The 21,088-nt window shown below is 50.1% G+C and overlaps 1 protein-coding gene across 3 annotated transcripts in view; it reads left to right on the forward strand.

The window, feature by feature from the left end:
- Nucleotides 1-1,291: 1,291 nt before the first annotated feature.
- Nucleotides 1,292-21,088, forward strand: part of SH3RF1 (SH3 domain containing ring finger 1) — a 157,483-nt gene continuing 137,686 nt past the window's right edge. For 2 of the 3 annotated variants that reach the window (XM_070480710.1, XM_070480711.1), the window contains exons 1-2: nucleotides 1,293-1,436; nucleotides 2,878-3,361. In XM_070480710.1, the coding sequence (XP_070336811.1) occupies nucleotides 2,969-3,361 (393 nt within the window). In that variant the 5' untranslated portion in view covers nucleotides 1,293-1,436; nucleotides 2,878-2,968. Of the gene's footprint in view, nucleotides 1,437-2,877; nucleotides 3,362-21,088 lie in introns of all 3 variants that reach the window. The other variant, XM_070480712.1, reaches the window with a different exon arrangement.

Here is a 21,088-nt window from a genome sequence, read left to right on the forward strand (position 1 = left end):
TGTCCGCATATTCAACCGTCAGCGCAAAGCTAATGAGAGAGCGGGCTTCCCCGGGGGCTCAGATGGCAAGAAACCTGCCTGCTCTGTAGGATAAGTGGGTTCCATCCCTCGGTTCCATCCGTGGCTGCCCACTCCAGTACTCTTGCCTGGAGAATCCTATGGACAGAGAAGCCTGGTGGGCCACAGTCCCTGGGATCGCAGAGTCAGACACGACTGAGCGATTAACACACACGCGCGGAGAGAATGGACAGGGCAGCAGTGAGGACTTGACCGCATCTCAAACGTCGAGCAGTGACCGCAGTCAGTGAGAGAGCGGTGACTGCAGGGTCACAGCGTGTCCTTACTCGGGTGGTTCTCATTTGTCTGCAGTGCTTTTGCCGTGGCCCCAGCCGGACCTTAGAGGACCATCCGCTCCCTTCAGAGGGTTGGGCTGGGTGAAGGGCAGGCAGCGGTTTCTCGCAAAGGAGTACGTGTCCCCGCTTCTCCTTACATTCTGCACACCTTTGAGGAAGGGTAGTTGGGAAAAACGTTTGTTGAGTGGACGGTAATGCAAATAAAATGACAATTTTGAGATCAATGACAAAATTTTAACTTGTCTTCCCTCTAAACTGAGTATGAGAAACAACCCCCCCACGCCTGTGGACGACGTTTTTCCAAAGGACCGTTCGGTTAACAGGTGTGTGTCTGGCGTTACAGGTGTGTGCGGGGGTGGGGGGAGCGAAGGTAGGCAGAGGCCTCGCGGCTGGTTCCGGCCAGGCTGACCGCGGGTCCGGGGCTGGGCTTCCTGCCAGCCCCGCTTTCCGGGTCCTGGCCCGGTCCCAATGCTCGCGGTAGGGTCTGTGTCCAGGAACCCAGCGGCGCCCGCGCCTCCTCTGCGGCCAGCGCGTCCCCCCTAGACCTCTCTCCCAGCCTCTGCGGCTGCCGCTTGGGTCCCCTCCCCGGCCCTTCCCGGGACCCGCCCCGGCCCCGGGCCCCCGGCAGGGCCCCCTCGCCCGAGGAGGCCGGGCGGTGCTCCTTGCCCCTCCTCCCTCCTTCCCTGCCCCTCCTCCCTCTCCCTCCTCTTTCCCCTCCCTCTCCCTCCTCTTTCCCCTCCCTCTCCCTCCTCTTTCCCCTCCCCCTTCCTCCTTCCCGGCCCCGCCCCCCATCCAGCGCACCTCCCCTTCCCGCCCGGCCCCGCCCTCCATGCCCCGCCCATCTCCCGCCCCCTCCTTCCCGGTCCCGCCCCTCCCCTCCCCCTCCCGCCCGGCCCCGCCCCTCCCCTTCAGCGCCCCTCCCCCTCCCGCCTGGCCCCGCCCCCTCCCCTCCCCCTCCCCGGGCCAGGCAGGCGGCGGCGGCGGGAGCGCGCGGGCGACGAGCGGAGCCCAGAGCTGCCCGGCGTCCGAGGCGGGCGAGCCGGAGAGCGCGGGGCGTGCGGACAAAGAGGGCTCCGCGCTGAGGTAGGACCCCCCGCCCCGAACCCCCGGCCCCGAGCCCCGCGCTCCCCGGGCCGGATTGGAGAGGGTCGGCCGGCCGGCCCCGGGCACTGCGGCGGCGGGAGCCTGGACGCCCGGCGGTCGGACCTGGCGACGCGGCGCTGCGGGCGCTCCTGAGACCCGAAACTTCCCGAGGGCGCGGGGCTCCTGTCCGGCCAGGCCCGGGGCGGCGGCTAGGCGGCGGGTGGACCCACCCGGCCCGGCCCTGCCTTCCCGGCCGCTGGCCGGGGCGCGAGGTCTGAGCGGGCGGCCCCCTGCAGCAGCCCCGGGGCGCGTCTACACGGGCGGCTCCCGGCACTTGGCCCTGGGATGTCTACGCGGGCGGCCCTAGCAGCAGCCCCGGGGCGCGTCTACGCGGGCGGCCCTAGCACCTGGCCCCGGGCGTCGACGAGGGCCGCCCTGGGCACCTGGTCGCGGCGTCTGCAAGGGCGGCCCCCTGCCTCTGGTTGCGGGAGCGTCCACACTGGCGGCGCGGGCACCTGGCCCGGCGTCCACGCGGGCCCGCAGTACCTGCGGCGACCGGAGCGACGGCCAGTTCCCCGCCCGCATCCACACCGTCACCTGGCTCTCCTGGGCACGCCTACACTGAACCAGGGGTCGAGGAGAGCAGTGCAGGCTCTCTTCTGAATGCTTTTTCCTGAATGGCCCCATTTTCATATTCTGCTCGCGGTTCCCAGTCCAGCATTCCATTCTCAAATTCTTTGGGTGATAATTTTGCCAGATTTTCTGAATGGGATTAGCACAGGCCGTTCAGAAATCGCTTCCGAGTTTGTCAGCCGCTGCCATGAAGGGTGGTATGTTTATATCTGAGCTGCTTTCAGGCCCATCTTCAGTGTGTCCTTTAGAATTGTCAGCCTTCATCTCGTTTTCCTTGGGCAAGATTAAACAATTCTATTTTTAAGACCAGCGAAGAAACATATGTATTTAATACTGGGATCATTTGCCACAAGCGAACCACTCAAGTGGCTTGAATGCTGGGGAACTTGGTTGGATTTAAAAGGAATTTCAGGTGGAGGAAACAGTTCATTTGCCACTTTCACCTTCTCAGATAAGTTAAGGACTTAGGTAAGGCCTCAGGTTTCATTTTGAGAGCCAGAGAAATTATGTTTCTGTTGCCTTTCATAAATCCTGTTTATGGTAAGAGTCCCCTGTGGTACTTGATAGCTGATGCTGCACAGTGAACTGGGTGTCTTCACGGATTTATTGTGAACTGCTTAAAAAGCCTATTTTGTTTCCAGTTGTTGACTCTGGAGTTCAGGCACCATGTATTCCAAAGTGAAGCTTGGTTCTCTCAGGAAGCACTTCCGTGTGCTGTTGGGTCCTGGCTCTTCTTTGTGCCTTTACCCCCCAGTGATGGTACTCCTTCTCTGTCTTTCCCTCCTCTTCCCTGGGGGCCCCGGAGCAGCGTCTGACATGGATGTTACATGAGCCACTTTTGAGAGCTGCACACAAGTATGCGTGTCACTGCTGCGTTTCCCTGGGTGAACTAGAGGAAGATGGATGAGTCGGCCCTGCTGGATCTGCTGGAGTGCCCTGTGTGCCTGGAGCGGCTGGATGCCTCTGCCAAGGTCTTACCTTGCCAGCACACGTTCTGTAAACGCTGTTTGCTGGGCATCGTCGGTTCCCGGAATGAACTCAGATGTCCCGAGTGCCGGACTCTGGTTGGCTCGGGTGTGGAGCAGCTTCCGAGCAACATCCTGCTGGTCAGACTTCTGGACGGCATCAAGCAGCGGCCGTGGAAGCCCGGCCCTGTGGGGGGCAGTGGCACCAACTGCACCAGCGCCTTGAAGGCTCAGAGCAGTGCTGTGGCCACCTGCAGCCCCAAAGATGGCCCGAGCTCACAGGGTGGACCCCAGCCGCGGGCGCAAGCCTGGAGCCCCCCGGTGAGGGTGAGTAGCCTGTGGAGGCAGTGCGGTGGTTGTTCCGAGCAGATGTTCGCATGTCTTCTTTATTCTTTGGGTGTTTTCTACATCAACTCATGGCTGAAGGAGCCACATCATTGGAACAGATAGGAAATTATGTGTCAGGAATTGTTTTTTTTCTTTTTTGGAATGAGATTGGATATAAATAATAAATGGTTTTGTTTTTAGAATTCTCTCCTGGATGGTGGGCCTCTATGGCCTTTTAAGATAAATTTTGAGAAACAGTAGCAATTATTCAATGAAATCTAAAACACAGCAGTTTTTTTATGCCAAATGTAAAGTGGAAATTTGTTGTGGTTTTACCTTTTTGATGGCATTGGAAGAGTCATAATTATGCATGTATGTGTGCATATGTGTATGCATATTATAAATAGGTGTGTGGGTAGGTCATAAGTGGGAAATTGAGCTTTAATCTTGATGTGGCTTGGAGCCATTCTATGGGTTTTATGAATGCACAGCACAGAATTTTCTGGTTGGAGGAATTTTTAACAAATCATGGCCACAGGTAGCAGAGTTTTGTTGCTGTAGCAACAGATTGTCATTGAGAGCCATGCTAAAACAGCAGAGAATCTAGCTTTATGTTGACTTTTATAGGGATTGAAACAAAATGTTTCCATCAGAAAGATTTTTCTGGGGTTTTGGGTTTGGGCTGAAATAATTTCAAGTGTAGCTAAGTATCTCGACAGTTACCACAACAGAAATTTCTAGAAGGTAAGATATTTTGAAGAAGTCTGGATTATGTTGCAGGTGATGACATCCTAATGAAACATGCTTTTCTCATTTTTGTAAACCTCAAAAGTAGTTCTGGACATTTAAAGCAAATCTGTTTTTTGTTTTTTTTTATCCTGGAAGAAATGATTTTAATGATTGGCCAAATTGAGAAAATGCAGTTTTAAAGAACAGTTAATCTGGATGAGAATATTTTTGTCACATACTCATAGTAAATACACAGAACTGACTTTTTTATGTAATGTAGGAGTGACCTTTGGGATATTGTTAAATAGTGTCAACTCACAGGTGTGGCTCCATGGGAGCCATAACAGACGGACTGCCTTTCTACCATTCCTCTCCTTCCTTCTCAAGCCCGTCTCTTACTAATTGTGTGTTTGCATCCCTAGATGGTAAGTACAGAAAGTGTGTACTTTAATCGCTGGAAAACAGTTTTACCCTCAGGCTATCAGATTTCTTTTAAGTCACATTTACTATTTTTTTAAGACAGTGAGAACTTTGTGTTTTCGAGGTTTTCTTTGCCTATCTGAAGCCCCCTAGTTATGAAATTGCTTATAGGGTTTTCTTAGATTTTGGGTTTTTTTTAAATGGAGTTTACACGATTAGCATTCATGGACTCATGAATATTTCAAGCTCAGAACCTCTGATCAAATTGGTCGTTTCTGAGACATCTGACCCAGGTCTGCTTCTCTTAACTAGGGATTGGATTTGCTTCTTGGAAGGATTTTGTTTCCTTGTTAGTTATGCTGGAGAGTCATAGCTTCTGGCTGTGAATAGAAGCGTCTCATCAGTTGACAGGTTGCCTTACCTGTTGTGAGGAATGTGGTGAATGTTTGATTACTGATAAAAAGAAATTTAAGACAAGGGCTCAGCATTCAACTTGGTGTCCTTTGAATTCTAAGGTTTTGTTTTTTTCTTACTTAGAAACTGACAGCGTGATGCTGGAATGTTCATTTATTTGAGCTGCTAATCTACCAAAATTAACCGACACTTTTCTTAGATACGTTATTTTGAGGTTTTGATGGTGTCAGTATTATTATTCTGACTGATTATGGTTTTCCTAATTTACTTTGTGTTTCTTCTTTAGCATAAGAAAAATTACTCGCCAAGAAGCTCAACTGAGCTTGAGCCTTAAAACTTGGATAAGGTAGTTGAGGCCATTAAAAATAGAAGGTGATGTCTGTTACTTGGCGGGGGATGGGGGGACATGGCACTGAGAGTGGAGGACAAAATAACAAAGAAATGAAGTTGTTCGGTAATGTGGGTGGATGCAGATGCTGCAGTTCTTATAAAAAGAACTTTTCCCCCACCTAGTCTAAAATAATTTCTCATTAGCAGTTACTGGTACCTTTTACTTTGAAATATTCAAAATAACCAGGTATACAGAAACAGCACCAGCACCTAAAAGATAAATACATTTCAGAAAATGTTCCTTTATTTCTTTTTTCTTTTAAAAAATTTATTTAACAAAGTGATTCAGTTATACATACCTTCTTTTCCTAATCTATTCCATGATGGTTTATCCCAGCTTCTTGACTATATTTCCCTGCTCTTCAGTAGGGCCTAGTGTTTATCCATCCTGTATATACTAGTTTGCATCTGCTAACCCCAAACTAGGAAATGCTGCTTTTAAAAGTGAGAGCCTTGGAGCTGTCCACCAGCCCCTGGGGTGTCCCCTGAGGTGAGAGAATCCCAGATCCTTAGCTGTTCCGACACCAGCCAGGGGATGTGAGAGCCTGTACCCACCGTGGCGGAAGCTGGTGCTGATCGCACGTGTTATGCTGTTTGGTTATTGGTTATGATCCTGTGAAGAACTGGCTCATTGGAAAAGACCCTGGTGCTGGGAAAGATTGAGAGTGGGAAGAGACGGGGGCAACAGAGGATGAGATGGTTGGATGGCATCGCTGACTCGATGGACATGGGTTTGAGCAGACTCCAGGAGATGGTGAAGGAAGTCTTCAGGGAAGCCTGGCTTGCTGCAGTCCACGGAGTTGCAAAGAGTCGAAGGAGACTGAGGGACTGAACAAGAGCAAACCTGTTCCTCGTTCCGTGAGATCGTGGCCATGTGGCTTTCTCGCGCGAGTGTCTCAGGGAGACTGGCTGTTACCAGCAGATATGAACATTTCTGACATATGACGCACATCCTGTTCCCGGAATTTTAGTGTTTTTTGCCTCATGTGTGTGTGTGCTGTCGCTTCAGTTGTGTCCAACTCTGTGACCTGCCAGGCTCCTCTGTCCATGGAATTCTCCAGGCAAGAATACTGGAGTAGGTTGCTGTGCCCTCCCCCAGGAGGTCCCCCTGACCAGGGATTGAACCCAAGTCTCCTGTTTCTCCTGCACTGGCAGGCAGGTTCTTTACCCACTGTGCCACCTGGGAAGCCCTTCTTGCCACATTTTGTTGTCGTTCAGTCACTGAGTTGTGTCCAGCTCTTTGTGACCTGATGGACTGCAGCACACCAGGCTTCCCTGTCCTGCACTGTCTCCCAGAGTTTGCTCAAACTCATTCCATTGAGTCAGTGATGCTCTCTAATCTAACCACCTCATCCTTTGTTGCCCCTTCTCCTCCTGCCTTCAGTCTTTCCCAGCATTCATGATCTTTTCCAGTGAGTCGGCTCTTCACCTCAGGTGGCCAAGTATTGGAGCTTCAGTTCAGCATTTGTCCTTCCAATGAATATCCAGGACTGATTTCCTTTAGGATTGACTGGTTGGATCTCCCTGTAGTCCAAGGAACTCTCAAGAGTCTTCTCCAACACTGTAGCTCAAAAGCATCAATTCTTCGGCACTCACTCAGCTTTCTTTATGGTCCAACTCTCACATCCATGCATAACTATTGGAAAAATCATAGTTTTGACTAGATGGACCTTTGTCTCATATGAACGATCAAATGGAAAAGTGTTGAGTCGATGTCACCACAGGGAGCTGGCAGCTCTTTACTTCACGTAAAGAATTCCTGTGATCCAAGAGCCAAAGGTGACCAGGGGAATGAGGTGCAGGATGGGGGTGACTGTAGATAACTGTTTCCATGGACTGAAAAACACCTACTGAAGATGGGTTTTGCATATATAAGTATATGCACAGTCAGACATGGACAGCATGTGTGAGTGGTTCCTGTAGAATTACGACTAATGGAATAGATTTCTGCTTTCTGAGTGTGGCTCCACTGATTCCGTAGCCGACACCTGTGCCTGTGTCCGTCTGTCTAGGTGTTGTTACAGAACAGCTTCACACTGCTGCTCCCTCAATGTGAGCATATTCAGCAGCATTGATCACACGACCCCTGGTTGGCACTAACTTGTATTTCATGTAGTCTTTCCTTTATCTGGCAAATATTGATCAAGCACTTAACTAGGTGCCAAGCATTGCCCTAGCTGCTGAATAGATAGAAGTGGGCAAACCAGATGCAGATTCTGCTTAGGAACTTGCGTGTCAATCTGGTGGGGAGACACACCTTTGATAGTGTGTGAGCAGTGCAGCTAGGTCATCCCGGGTGTTAGGCAGGGAGCTGGGGAGAGGATGGATGAGGGGCAGGTTTAGCATGAGGGTGTATGTGTGTGTAAGAGAGAGCTGGAGAGAGGATGGGCAGGGGCCTGGTTTAGGGTGAGGGGTGTGTGTGTGTGTGTGTGTGTGTGTGTGTGTGTATTCACGAGCTTCTTGAGGCCAAGGCATTTGAGTTGAGGTCTTCAGGGTGAATGGTGTTAATTAGTTGGGAGGGGCTGGGCAGGAGAAGGGGCAGAGTGTTCCAGGGGCCTGACCCACATGAAATGAGGCCAGGCACCTGCAAACAAGTGGGGACAGAGTGACAGAAAAGCGAGGGGCAGGCTGTGGCCCGAGAGGAGCCCCCGGGGCCACACTGCGTTGGGTACTGGGAGCCGCACACCATGTGGCCACACTGTCCGTGCTCTGCTCGGATCCAGAAGGAAGGGCCTCTGGGCCTGAGACAACCGTCAGGCTCAGGCAGAAAAGGTTGGAGCGTGGTGTCCGGGGACCGGGAGATGGGGAAGGCGAGGAGTTCTAGAAACCGGGGCACAGGTGAGTCCCCTTCTCCTGTTTTCATTTCTCCCTGGTTACACTTCCCTCTCTCCATGGAGCTGACTGTGAGGGGTGAGCTGTGCCCTCCCAGACCTAGGAGTTGAAGTCCTGTTCCCTTGTTCCTGGGACTTCCCAGGTGGTACTGGAAAGAACCTGCCTGCAATGCAGGAGACATGCGTTGGATTCATTGGGTCAGCAAGATCCCCTGGCGGAGAAATGGCAACCCACTCTAGTATGCTTGCCTGGAGAATCCGATGGACGGGGCAGCCTGGAGGGCTCCAGGCCCCGGGCTCGCAGAGGCAGACCTGACTGAGCACGCACACAGGGAGGCCGCAGAGTGCGGGGTGAGATACAGGGGCATCCCCGTGACCGAGGGCGGGGACCCCGGAGTGAGCATCTGGTCGGGGCAGGAGGTGGGTGAGAGTGGGCAGGCAGGACCAGCTCCCCTGGCAGCTGGGTCACTGGGCACGGGGGAGCATCCCTCCTGGACAGACTTGGGTTTTCAGGTGGCAGTTTGGACAGGGGATGGTGAGGTGGGGAGGTTGTGATGTTTCCCAGTGGATGAGTCAAAATAGACAAAGGTGTTGCTCGTTTTTGCCAAGCCCTGTCGCAGACATTCTTGACGTCTCCTTATTTATTGATTTATCTCACCCTTGACCCCTGTTCTGTCCTTGTGTCCACCCCAGCCTGGCTGCTACCTTGTTCCTGAGTCAGGAGGGCAGTGAGGCTCGGGGCTGGGCTGGGCAGGGAGCCTGCGCCCAGCAGAGAAACGCCAAATGACTCTTGTTTTCTACCACAAATGGATCGTGATCTTACCGTGTAAATATCAACCAACCCTTTGCAGTTAAGGACTATTTTTATTTGAACAATATTGTTATTTTTAAAATGTAAATTTCCAAATGAGTTCCTGAAAACATCCTGGCTGTCAAAAAAAATTCATCACTTTGAAAGTATAATGTGTGTCTTTCTTTATCTCTTTGTATATGTTTGTATGTGTATGCATCTGGTTGTTTTGGTTCTTTACGTAAGTGAAATTCCATACTCTCTGTATCTGATGACTAGAATATGTCTGGGAAATCTTGTCTCAGCACGTATACATCTACCTTCTTAAGAAGAAGGCACCTTTTTTTTTTATTGAGCTGTACTATACACATAGAAACCCACTCCAGTATTCTTGCCTGGAAAATCCCACAGACAGAGGAGCCTGGTAGGCTATAGTCTGTGGGGTCGCAAAGAGTCTGGCACGACAGCCACTGCACTTCACTTCGTACACACAGAAGAGTGCATGGATTGTGAGCATGCGAGGTGCTAAATTAACACGCTTCATTCTTTTTAAATGACCACGTGCTGCTTTTCTCTCCATTTAAGAAATTAAAGATAATAAGTACTCATCCTAAGAAATTTGTGGTCTAGGAGGATGTCCAGGGGGAATGAAGGCTTCTACTGTCTCTGATCCTAGGGGATTTTTTGGTGTTTTCTTCCCTAAGGAGAAAACTGAGTAGAGACAGGATCCTGTTACACATGCTGTCAGCCATGTGCAGTTTTCTGCCGAGTGGCGTCACTCAGAGCTGTCCCTGCTCTGGCTGCTGCGTGGGAAGAAAGCCGCATCTTGTGGCCTGGGAGGGTGGCCGGAGAGGCCCAGGAGCTTGTGCAGGGCCCCGGCTGCCTCCCCAGGCGCCTTGCTGACGGCCCTGGTCCTGTCAGTGCTGCAGCCAGCGGGCCCTGTCCAGCGCTCTGTCCCTGGCTCATGCTCCGTCCTGGCATGAGAGGGCCGGTGGATGCCTGCACGGCGTGGGCCGGCCCCGTGCTCGCTTCCCGCGGCCCTTGTGAACCAGTGCCGCCCAGCACTCAGGTGCTGGAGCGCAGCTGCCGTCCCGGGCCCTGTCCGACCCCCGGCTGTCCTGCTTGCCCCGAACCCGCGGCCTCTGCCAGCCCCAGGGCCTCGCAGCACAGCCTGCTGTGGTCGCCTGGTGCACACACGCCTGCCGTCGCCGTCCCTCCGCACGGGGCCTGGTGCCCCGCGTGTCTGTGACCTGGTCTCCCTCCCGCAGCCTGGCGGGCCTCCAGGGTCCCACCCGGCCAGGGTGGAGACACTGCACGCCTGTGCGAGGTGCACGGGCCCGGGCAGCCCTCGGTGTGAGGCAGCCAGCCTCTCCGCAGCTGCGCGGTGCCGACTGTGGGGCTCCTTCACTGTGGATCCCAGCCCTCATCCTCCCGAAGCTTCTGTCATCGTGTGTATTGTTATTGTTTAGTCGCTGAGTCATGTCCAACTCTTTGCGACCCCACGGACTGTAGCCCCCCAGGCTCCTCTGTCCATGGGATTCTCCGGGCAAGAACACTGAGTGGGTCGCCTTGCCCTTCTCCAGGGGATCTTCCTGACCCGAGGGCAGACCTTTGTCTCATGCATTGACAGGCGGGTTCTTTACCTCTGTGCCACCCGGGGAGCCCTCATACTGTGTATACCCCCTCACTTTTTTCTCTCAATTTCAAAGACTTCTGAGAGTCGTGACTATACAAAGAGAACTCGCGACTTCCATGCGCCCTGTGTGTGGGGCCGTCCTTGCCCTGGCCGTCTCTGTGCCTGTACCCCATCCAGAGCATGGGTGCTGGCCTCTGGAAGGCTGGCGGGCCTGTCACTGCAGACACAGACAGCCTGCCAGTGGGCTCCTGGGACAGCAGGACGGGCAGGAAGGCACCAGCGGCAGTTGAGTAGTAGATTATTTGAGTTGTGAAACGTGCGAAAAGGCAGCAGTAAGCAGACTGTGCACATGAACTGTTAAGTTGCATTTAGTAGAGTGCCGAAAGACTTGGTCTGTAAAGTTTCAACTTTCTTCCCTTCAACTAAGGAATTAAAAATTTCCCGAAGTATTTTTCAACAAGGGCAAAAATTTAGAACACTGTATGTTCACTGTTTATGTAACTCAGCAATGGATGAACAGGGGTGACTTTTCATTAGTGTGTTTAAAATGTAGTGAGTGTTCCTGGACAGCGGAGATCTGCCACGATGAAATGCGAGTTTGCTGAAGGGGTTCCATGCATGCTGCATGCTGAGTCCCTGCGTCATGTCCGACCCCACGGACTGTAGCCCGCCAGGCTTCTCTGTCCATGAAATTCTCTGGGCAAGAATACTGGAGTGGATTGCCATTCCCTTCTCCAGAGGATCTTCCCGACCCAGGAATTGAACCTGGGTCTCCTGCATTAGCAGGTGGGTTCTTTACCACTGTGCCACCTGGAATGCCCAAAGTGCTCCCTACCTGGTTGTAATTCATATGAAGGAAGCTTCTACGCCCCCACAAATAATGCAACAGCAACAGGGCAGAACGTCATTGTGGGATCCAGCAGCCTGGTATTGATATAAGGTTCCTGGAAGGTGTTTGGACACTAAGGCTGAAAGCTGAATGTTAGATTTCTTAGGAGGAGATTATATTTCCTCAGAGCTGAAAATCTTATGGCACTGCTGATTCAATAACTGCTTAGTTCTTAAACATGTATTATTATAAAACTTTAAAAATTCTTTAACACATTGATCACATAGATGAAACAATGTCACGAATAAGTTAAACCTCAGATCTTAAATTTTTATTTGCTCAGCTCATTCAAAGGGATCTTTAGTTACCAAATGTGTCAATTTTTTTGTTTTTTTGTTTCTCATGGTTGAGTTTGTCTTTTAAACACACTGATATATTATTTCCAGCATTTCATATGTTTTTACTTTTTCTCCCCCACCATTGAGCAACAGTTGAAGAGCTTAAGTTTTTGACTCTAAATGTACTTGCCATTTTTGGTCAGTCTAATTAAGTTCAGTATTATGTATTTCATTGTATGTGATACTATTAGCACTTTTGTTTTCCTATTTTCTACCTATTTTTAGGACAAGTCCAAAATATTAGAAGGTCTTGAAAGCCCAGACTGTCTTGTATAAGGGTAGTGATTTTGCTGAAAGTGAAATGTTAGGTGAAGGTCCTCAGTAGGAGACAGTGTGGAATGTTTAGAGTCCAGGAAAGTCCAGCTGTGGCATGGGGCAGCCTGGTCTTGCTGCTCACACTGCGAGGATGTCAGGAGGTGGGACGTGAGGACCATCCGTGTGGTGCCAAGTGATGGGGCCGTGGCATCCTTGCTTGGTGACTCGCCACCAGTGACTTCTCTTCCACAGGACAGGGTTTCCTGTTTTCTAAAACTCGGGGTTTGTGTATCTGAGTTCCTGTGCAGCCCTGAGAATTTGACCTAATTACCCACGCCAAGTCCAGCTTCGATAGTGAGCATCCAGGACAGACTGAGGCTAGTGTCTGGATGCCGTCTGGGTGATACGACGGGAGATGTGCCTCTGCGTCACCCCGGGCCCGCAGCTCCTCACAGTCCCCGCAGGCGTGTCTGTGTCTTCAGATGGGTGGCAGGCGGGCTGGACGTTGAGCAGGGGGTGCAGGAAGGCGGGGGTGCTGGGGAGCCCAGCGGGGGGCCGGGGTGCTGGCCGGGCCGCCTCTGTGCTGCCTGCTGCGGTCCCCAGGGCTGAGACTGGAGCATGCCCTGGCCAGCTGTGCTGCCTTGCAGGGGCCTGGGCGCCCCGCATCTGTCCTTCCCACCTGGCCGGCTGTCCCGGCGGCGTGTTGATGCTGACAGTTGGGGGCAGGGGCGGGGGCAGTGGCTGAGCTTCTCTGGGGTCAGACGAGCCTGGGTGGGAGGGCAGCGAGGGCAGCTGTGGCCGTGCTCCTCCTCGTGGGCACACTTGGCTTAGGGAGTGAGGAGGGAGGCGCTGGGTCATTTGGAGGAGTGGTTAGGGGGCATCGGGAGGCCGTGTGGGCTGAGGGCAGTGGGAGCCGCCAGGTGGACGGGCTTCGTTCAGGGCAGGGGAGGTGCCAGAGAAATGAGGCTGCTTCAGAGGGCTCAGGGGGCCGTGGGCGCTGCTGCTTTCTGTTTCCTGGGAGGACGTGGTGGCATGGACTGTGGGGGATTTGCCCCCCGGCAGACACCCTCTCTGCCCCTCGTTTCCTCAACCTGCCATCTCCCTTTTTGGGACCCCGAGGGTCTGCTGTCCAGTGCCCAGGGAGCTTGTGGGCGCTCAGCGCTGTGAGTGCCTTCTGGTCTTCCTCCTAGAATGAGAGCTTTTCATGCCCCGTGTCAGCTATGTCGCGAAGTAAGCTGTGTGTGTATGTACACGCCCTAGTGCATGCGGGCGTATGTAGCCTGCTGATTTCCTTAGTCGACATTTGTCATGTTCATGTCATCAGACATTTTGTTCTGTTTTAAGCAGGCAGCTTAAACTTGAGGTTTCCAAGCTGTTCGTGAGTTAATGACTGCAAATGTTGTCACCTCTCATCTTGTCCTAGTTCTGCCACCCGCTCGGGCTGACCCTGGGCTGGGAGAGGAGCATTGGGGCCTTGTGTCTCTCCCTCCTCCTCCTGGGGCCCTAGCGGCTGTGGAATTCCTGACGTGCTGACCATCCGTGACTGTTTCCTCTTCTCTCTCCCTGCCTCCCTATTTCTCTCTCTCTTTTTGATGCTACTGCTGCTGCTAAGTCGCTTCAGTCGTGTCTGACTCTGTGCGACCCCATAGACGTCAGCCCACCAGGCTCCGCCATCCCTGGGATTCTCTAGGCAAGAACACTGGAGTGGGTTGCCATTTCCTTCTCCAATGCATGAGAGTGAAAAGTGAAAGTGAAGTTGCTCAGTCATGTCCGACTCAGCGATCCCATGGACTGTAGCCCACCAGGCCCTTCCGTCCATGGGATTTTCCAGGCAAGAGTACTGGAGTGGAGTGCCATTGCCTTCTCTGATTTTTGATGACATGGGGGAAATAAGAGCTGAAATAATTTAAAATGCTTGTCTTTTGATCTTGTTCTTTGGCAGAGTTTTGGAAAGTCTTAGATTCCCAAACGTCTGTCAGGGAGACTAGATGAGCTTTGTAGCTGGGTTCTGATTTTTGAGAATTAGTGTTAGGAAAGATTATGATGTCCCTACCTGGGTCCCTTCATGGATGCTGCATGTAGAATGTGTGCTTTATTCCTTGAGGCCGATTTTTGTTCACCCCACTCACCCTCTCCCACCCCTCCTTCAAGAGCCCACACCATGTATTTAGACAGATGCTCTGCTCAGTTTATCTGTGTTCTGATCATTTTTTATCTCCTATCCAGAGTAGCTGATGACTTTTTAAAATGTGACTAGGCCCATCTCTTTTAATTAAAAGACGTTTGCTCCTTGGAAGAAAAGTTATGACCAAGTTAGACAGCATACTAAAAAGCAGAGACATTACTTTTCCAACAAAGGTCCATCTAGTCAAAGCTATGCTTTTTCCAGTGGTCATGTATGGATCTGAGAAAAGTGAACGTGAAGTCACTCAGTCGTGTCTGACTCTTTGCGACCCCATGGACTGTAGCCTTCCAGGCTCTTCCATCCATGGGATTTTCCAGGCAAGAGTACTGGAGTGGGGTGCCACTTCCTTCTCCAGGGGATCTTCCTGACCCAGGGATCGAACCTGGGTCTCCGGCTTTGTAGGCAGACAGTTTACCCTCTGAGCCACCAGGGAAGCATGGATGTGAGAGCTGTACTATAAAGAAAGCTGAGTGTCAAAGAATTGATGCTTTGGAACTGTGGTGTTGGAGGAGACTCTTGAGAGTCCTTGGACTGCAAGGAGATCAAAGCAGTCAATCTTAAAGGAAATCAATCCTGAATACTCATTGGAAGGACTGATGCTGAAGCTGAAACTCCAATACTTGGACCACCTGATGAGAAAGGCTGACTCACTGAAAAGACCCTGATGCTGGGAGAGATTGAGGGCAGGAGGAGAAGGGGACAACAGAGGATGCGATGGTTGGATGGCATCACCAACTTGATAGATGATGAGCAAGCTCTGGGAGTTTGAGCAAGCTCTGGGGGTTGGTGATGGACAGGGAAACCTGGCTTGCTACAGTCCATTCGGGTTGAAAAGAGTCGGACACGACTGAGTGACTTGACTGACTGACTGGGACCCATCTCTGACTAAATAAGTGCATTTATATAGTTGATAACTTTCTGATGAATTTTGAAAATGAAGCAACAGTGAAGAGCTTTGCTGTGCTTCAACTTTTATTAAGTTTGGGGTTTTTGTTTTTGTTTTTTTTTTTAACGGAGTTTTTATTTATAGTTAAAATATTCACTTCCTGTCTTTGTAGGGTAAGAAAGGACACTGACTGGACATTTTAGGAAGATGGTCATCTACTGCATTGTAAACTGTCTTTTGGAAAGGACATTTCAGAAGCTTGTTGGTAACTTATTCCAGAGCCTCACAGGAATCAGAGCCAGGGAGTTCTTGTCTGTCTTGTTGTTATATCGCGTCCAGCTCCAAGTCCTTGCAGGTTCATCACATTCCTCTCGTCTTGTCCCTCATGGGAAAGAAGCTCTCCCTTGTACCCACCCGGCCGCCTCCAGGGCCATCCCTTATCTGGCCTAAGCACTGCACTTCCTCTGTGTGTCCCCAGAGGACCCATTTCCTGACATTTTAGTCATTTTAGTTGCTCTCCTTTGGAAGCCCGCCAGCTTCTCCCCTGGCTTGGGTTCCCGTCCAGGGACGCCCTGAGCCTGCTCACGAAGTTCTGGAAAGAAGAGAGCCTTGCCCTGGGGAAGGGCTGTCACGTGGCCCTCCCGAGTGCAGAGCTCCTTCTGTCTCTGTAAAAATAACTGCCTGTGTGGCTGACTCATGCTTGCATAGACTCAGATTTTCTCTTCTTTTAAGTTTGGTTTTCTCCCATCTCTTATTTATTTGAGCCCTTAGTGTTTACTTCCTGATTAAACCACCTCCTGTTTCTGTCATCCTCACAGTGGTCAGTAGCTCTCCATGGGAACTGATAACCTTCTGTCCCAAATGCTGCTTCTGTAATAGTAATTGTCACATGTCGACCCTTGATCTTAAAAACATACTTAATTTGTTATTATATTTATATAGAGTATTGTATCTATTGTATTGAACCAGAAGCCTTGAAAGTTCAAATCTTTACTAAATACCTCCATTTGGTATTTTTTGTTGTTCACTTGCTCAGTTGTGTCCAGCTCTTTTCGACCCTTTGAACTGCAGCATGCCAGGTTTCCCTGTCCTTCACTATCTCCCAGAGTTTGCTCAGACTCATGTCCGTTGAGTTGGTGAATGCCACCCAACCATATCATACTCTGTTGTCCCCTTCTCCTACCCTCAATCTTTCTCAGCAGCAGGGACTTTTCTCTTCGCATCAAGTGGCCAAAGTATTGGAGCTTCAGCTTCAGCATCAGTCCTTCCAATGACTATTCAGGGTTTATTTGGTAGTTGACTATTTTCTAATTAATGGTGTTTCAGTTTTGTCTCCTGTACCAAGTTATATGTTACTTGGGAGCAGGACTCTTGTGTTTTATGTCTCTCTTCTGACTTTTACCACTGAAAAGGTAGTGAGTGTTTGCTTCAGGAGCTAAATCTTGATGGGCTTGAAAGTTCATATCCCAGAACCCCATGTCCACTTGGACCCTTTTATCTTCTTCCCACACGTGTGCTTTTGACATCTGTAACCATATTTGTTCTCCACAGTCTGAATCAGCTACGAAGGTATTACCAGAGGCTATGGAAACTTAACTGCCATCAGACCCTTTCTGGGGGGTGGCCCTCAAAACATTTGTGTGACCCCCACCACAGTGGTCAGGTAGTCATGTTTTCCTAGTTTATTAGAAAGAATGTTCTGCTGAATTGAACCAGAAGTCTTGTTAAAGTATGTGATATGTTATTTCCTGTCCCCCCATGCAGATTGTCACTCTGACACAAGAAAGATAAAGTGGATCCAATAGGAGCTAGCTCCCAAGGATGACTTTGATCTTTACTAAATACTTGCTTAATTTTGAGAAATTTTATTGAAGTATAGTTGATTTTTTTAGCTCAGTTGCTAAAGAATCCGCCTGCAATGCAAGAGACCCCAGTTCAATTCCTGGGTCTGGAAGATCCACTGGAGAAGGGAAAGGCTACCCACTCCAGCACTCTGGCCTGGAGAATCCCATGGGCTGTATAGACCACGGGGTCCCGAGAGTCAGACACAAGTGAGCGGCTTTCAGCTCGCTGCACGACGTTGATTCACACTGCTGTGTTCGTGTCCGCTGTGCAGTGAGGGATTCGGTTATATGTGTATGTTCTTTCCCACTGTGGTTTGTCACTGATGTGTGGTAAGACCTTGTTGTCTATCCATCCTATGTATACGGGCTTGCGTCTCCTAATCCCAAACTCCCAGTCTGTCCCTCCCCAGCCCCTCTCCCCATTGGCACCCACAAATCTATTCTGTGTGTCTGTGTGTCTGTTTCTTTTTTGTGGATAAGTACATTTGTGTTGTATTTAAGTTTCCACTTATAAATGATGTCACGTGGTATTTGTCTTTCTTCTTCTGACTTATAATCCTTCGCTGAGTGTGCTGATCTCTGGGTCCGTCCTGTTGCCGCAGATGGCATTGTTTTGTTCTTTTTGTGACCAAGTAATGTTTCATTGTATATATATGCACCATGTCTTCTTTATCCAGTCCTCTGTCGATCGATATTTGCATTGTTTCCATGTCTTGACTGTAGTAAGCAGTGCTGTTGTGAACATAGCGGTACATGTAGCTTTTCGAATTACAGTTTCTTTCTGGATATGTGCCCATGAGTAGGATTGCTGGATCAGGTGGCCATGCTGTTTTTGGTTTTTGGAGGACCTTCACACTGTTCTCCATAGTGACTGTGCCAGTCTACATTCTCAGGTACAGTGAAGGAGGGCTCCCGTTTTCCACACCCTCTCCAGCATTCACTGTAGGCTCTTTAAGGATGCCGTTCTTACTGGCGTGCGGTGATGTTGCATGGTAGTTTTAACCTGCCTTTCTCTAATGATCCGTGATGCCGAGCATCTTTTCGTGCCTGTTGGCCATCAGTGTCTTCTTGGAAGAAATGTTTGTTTAGTTATGCCCATTTTTCAATTGTCTTGTTATTGTTGTTTTGTTTTGTTATTGAATTGTATAAGCTGTTTGTATATTTTAAAAATTAAGCCCTTGTCAGATGCATCATTTGCAAATATTTTCTCCCAGTCCACAGACTGTCTTTCCATCTAGGTGATGGTCTCCTTTGCTGTATAAAAGCTTGTACATTTGATTACATCCTCTTTGTTTATTTTTGCTTTTATTTCTGTTGCTTTGGGAGACTGACCTAAGAAAACATCGGTACAATTTATGTCAGGAAACGTTTAGTCTGTGTTCCCTTCTAAGAGTTCTGTGGTATCTTGTCTTGCGTCCAAGTCTGTAAGCCATCTTGAGCTTATTTCCTTGTGTGGTGTGGGGATGTGTTCTGACTTTGTCAGTTGACATGTGGCTGACAGCATGAGCTGAAGTACTGAACCCCTCTGGTGCTCTGCCTGCACCTCTGCTTTAGGGGTGAAAACGTGACCTGTAATAAGGCTTGATTTTGGTGTAGATGATAGAGATGCTGAGCAGTCCCTAGGGTTGGCAAGAAGCACAGGTGATAATGTGGCTAGCAGTGAAGGCACCTCCACACCCTAAATCCTGCAAGAGGCAACACACAGGGTCAGAATTAAATTGAAATTCCTGATAATGAAGCAGAAAGGGGGCAATTAGAAGAAAAAATGAGCTCCAAGGGACTCTGCAGTTCTCGAATCCTGAGCCAGCCGTAGTGCAAACATGATCCTGGTTTCTCTGGTGAAGATCCCTGGAAGACTGAGTCCCTGTGGGTGTTAGTATGTCAGGTATTTAACTGGGATGTGTGGAAGCACTTTGAGCCATCATGACCTCAGGAGGCTGAGCCGTGAGATGTCCACAGATAAGAAGCACTAGCTCGACCCCGTGTTTCTTGGCGGATGAGGGAGGGGTCCGTCCTGAGGACCAGCCCATCAGCAAGGCTTGGGAGCCTTAGCAATGCCTCATGCTGGGTTTCTGGGCTTGCTGTGAGCATAGCTCTCTGTCAGAGAAGCGGGATGCCCCGTGAAGGTTTATTATGCAGATTCGCATGTGTTGCTAGGTTTATTTAAGTTTCTCTTTGTGATCCCAGCTTTCTTTACTTCCTGGACTGAGAGGCAAGTTTATTTTTCATGTTGACGTGATACATAAATTTCTCAAGCCCCGCTAGCGACTTTGTTCTCTTTCTAGTAGTGGCATCAGGTCAAGGTCGGGGTAGGGAGTCCACGCATTGACCACTGGCTGGTGTCTGATGTCTGTGCAGCTGCAGTCCTGCTGCCACCCACCCATCCCTTCCGTGACTGGGGGGTGTTGGCCTGGGTGGGATTTACTCAACATACCTTATGTTCAGCTGGCTCAGTGATCAAGAATCCACCTGCAGTGCAGGAGACACAGGAGGCCTGAGGCCTGGGTTCAATCCCTGGGTTGGGGTGATCCCCTGGAGGAGGGCATGGCAGCCCACTCCAGGTTGCCCTGAAGAGTCTCATGGACAGAGGAGCCTGGCGGGTTACAGTCCATAGCGTCACAAAGAGTCGGACCTGCCTGAAGCGACTGAGCACACGTGTTCAGTGGTAAATGTTGAAATTTAGAAGGTTGTATTTTGCTCCTTCAGTACACAGTTTTTCCTCTGTGACTGGATTGAAAGGTCACCATTTCTTGGAAGTTACCAGACACACTGGTAACTTAAAGAATAGAATAGGTAAGTTAAAGCTAGAGCAAGGCCAAGATTGATTTTAAATTTGATGCATCGTATCAGTTTTCTTAGTCAGTTGGGTGTAATCTGACAAGTGTGCAGAGTTGCCGGTAACTGTAGCAGTCACGTCCTGGATAAGCACGCCACCTGACTGGAGAGGGGTTAGATCACAACCGTCTATCGGCAGCTTTAGAAGGAAAACAGCAGCAGTTTTGGTGACAGCACACCCATTGTAAATGGTGGGAATAATGTTCAGAGCTGGTTGTTTGGGATTCAGGAAGGTAAATTCTTTACTACCTGACTTTGGGGAAAAATTTGTAGCAAGTTGTTTTGTGATCTTGAGAGAGTGAAGTCATGTTTTAGTAACTTTGTGTTCTCTTGGTTGCCTGCAGGCAAGCTGTGAGAGAATGTCTGCAGTGCTGTTTTGCATTGATACCACTATCTGAAAAACAACGCAGTGGTGCACTTCATAAGCTGGAAAACTCAATGTGCCCTAAAGTGTGAGCATGCAGTGCTGCTTTTATATTCCAAGTAACAGCCCCAAACATCAGGTTGCTTGCCTTCCTGTTACATTTCACACAGACCGGACACTAGAGTCCTAACCCTGTAGACCTACAATCTTTCGATTACTGCTTCCGACTGATAAATACACTTATTTGGCACAAACAGACATGATCAAAGGTGACCTGAACAATATATATGTTTGATGAGTGAATATGCTGGGCTTTTCTTTAAGGTTTGACCAAAGAAGGATAGCACCCACAGTAGCACAGAGTTTTGTTTAATAAAAACAGAGGCTAAAGACAGGAACTGTTTCTCGTGAACTGTGCAGCGCTAAAGTCATTCAAGAGTAAGGCACAGTTTTCTGGACAGCTTTGTGGCTCCCTTGCAGAGGAAGGGAGGCACCTTTGTTCCGTGGCCCTGCGGCATACCTGACAGGTGAGGTCACCCGTGTAGCTGATAGCGGCCGCGGGTGCTCCTGCGCCTCGCAGCTTCCAGTCCTTGGAGCCGGGCTTACGCGTACCTGTCCATGAAAAGCTTCTGAAGGACAAAAGCCAACCCCAGGGGCGTTGTGAACCGTGAATGGACAGTAAAAGACAGAGTGCTTCTGTTTCTCAGATAGCCTGTTGAAGAACAAAGGAGCTATTCACTCCTGTGTGACTTTCATGTAGCTACAATGAAGGAGGGAAGGACGGTCGTCGTCCTTTCGTGCTTAATCTTAAGGCTGCTCAACTGAGATCTTTGCAAACAATGGTTTTCAGTTATTCAGGCTGATGAAGTCACCGAGGGATGTGCTGCTCTGTCTTCTTACGTCTCGTTCCTTTAGGAAGAG

This window comes from Odocoileus virginianus, chromosome 18 (genome assembly GCF_023699985.2).
Source record: "Odocoileus virginianus isolate 20LAN1187 ecotype Illinois chromosome 18, Ovbor_1.2, whole genome shotgun sequence".
Classification (NCBI taxonomy): domain Eukaryota; kingdom Metazoa; phylum Chordata; class Mammalia; order Artiodactyla; family Cervidae; genus Odocoileus; species Odocoileus virginianus.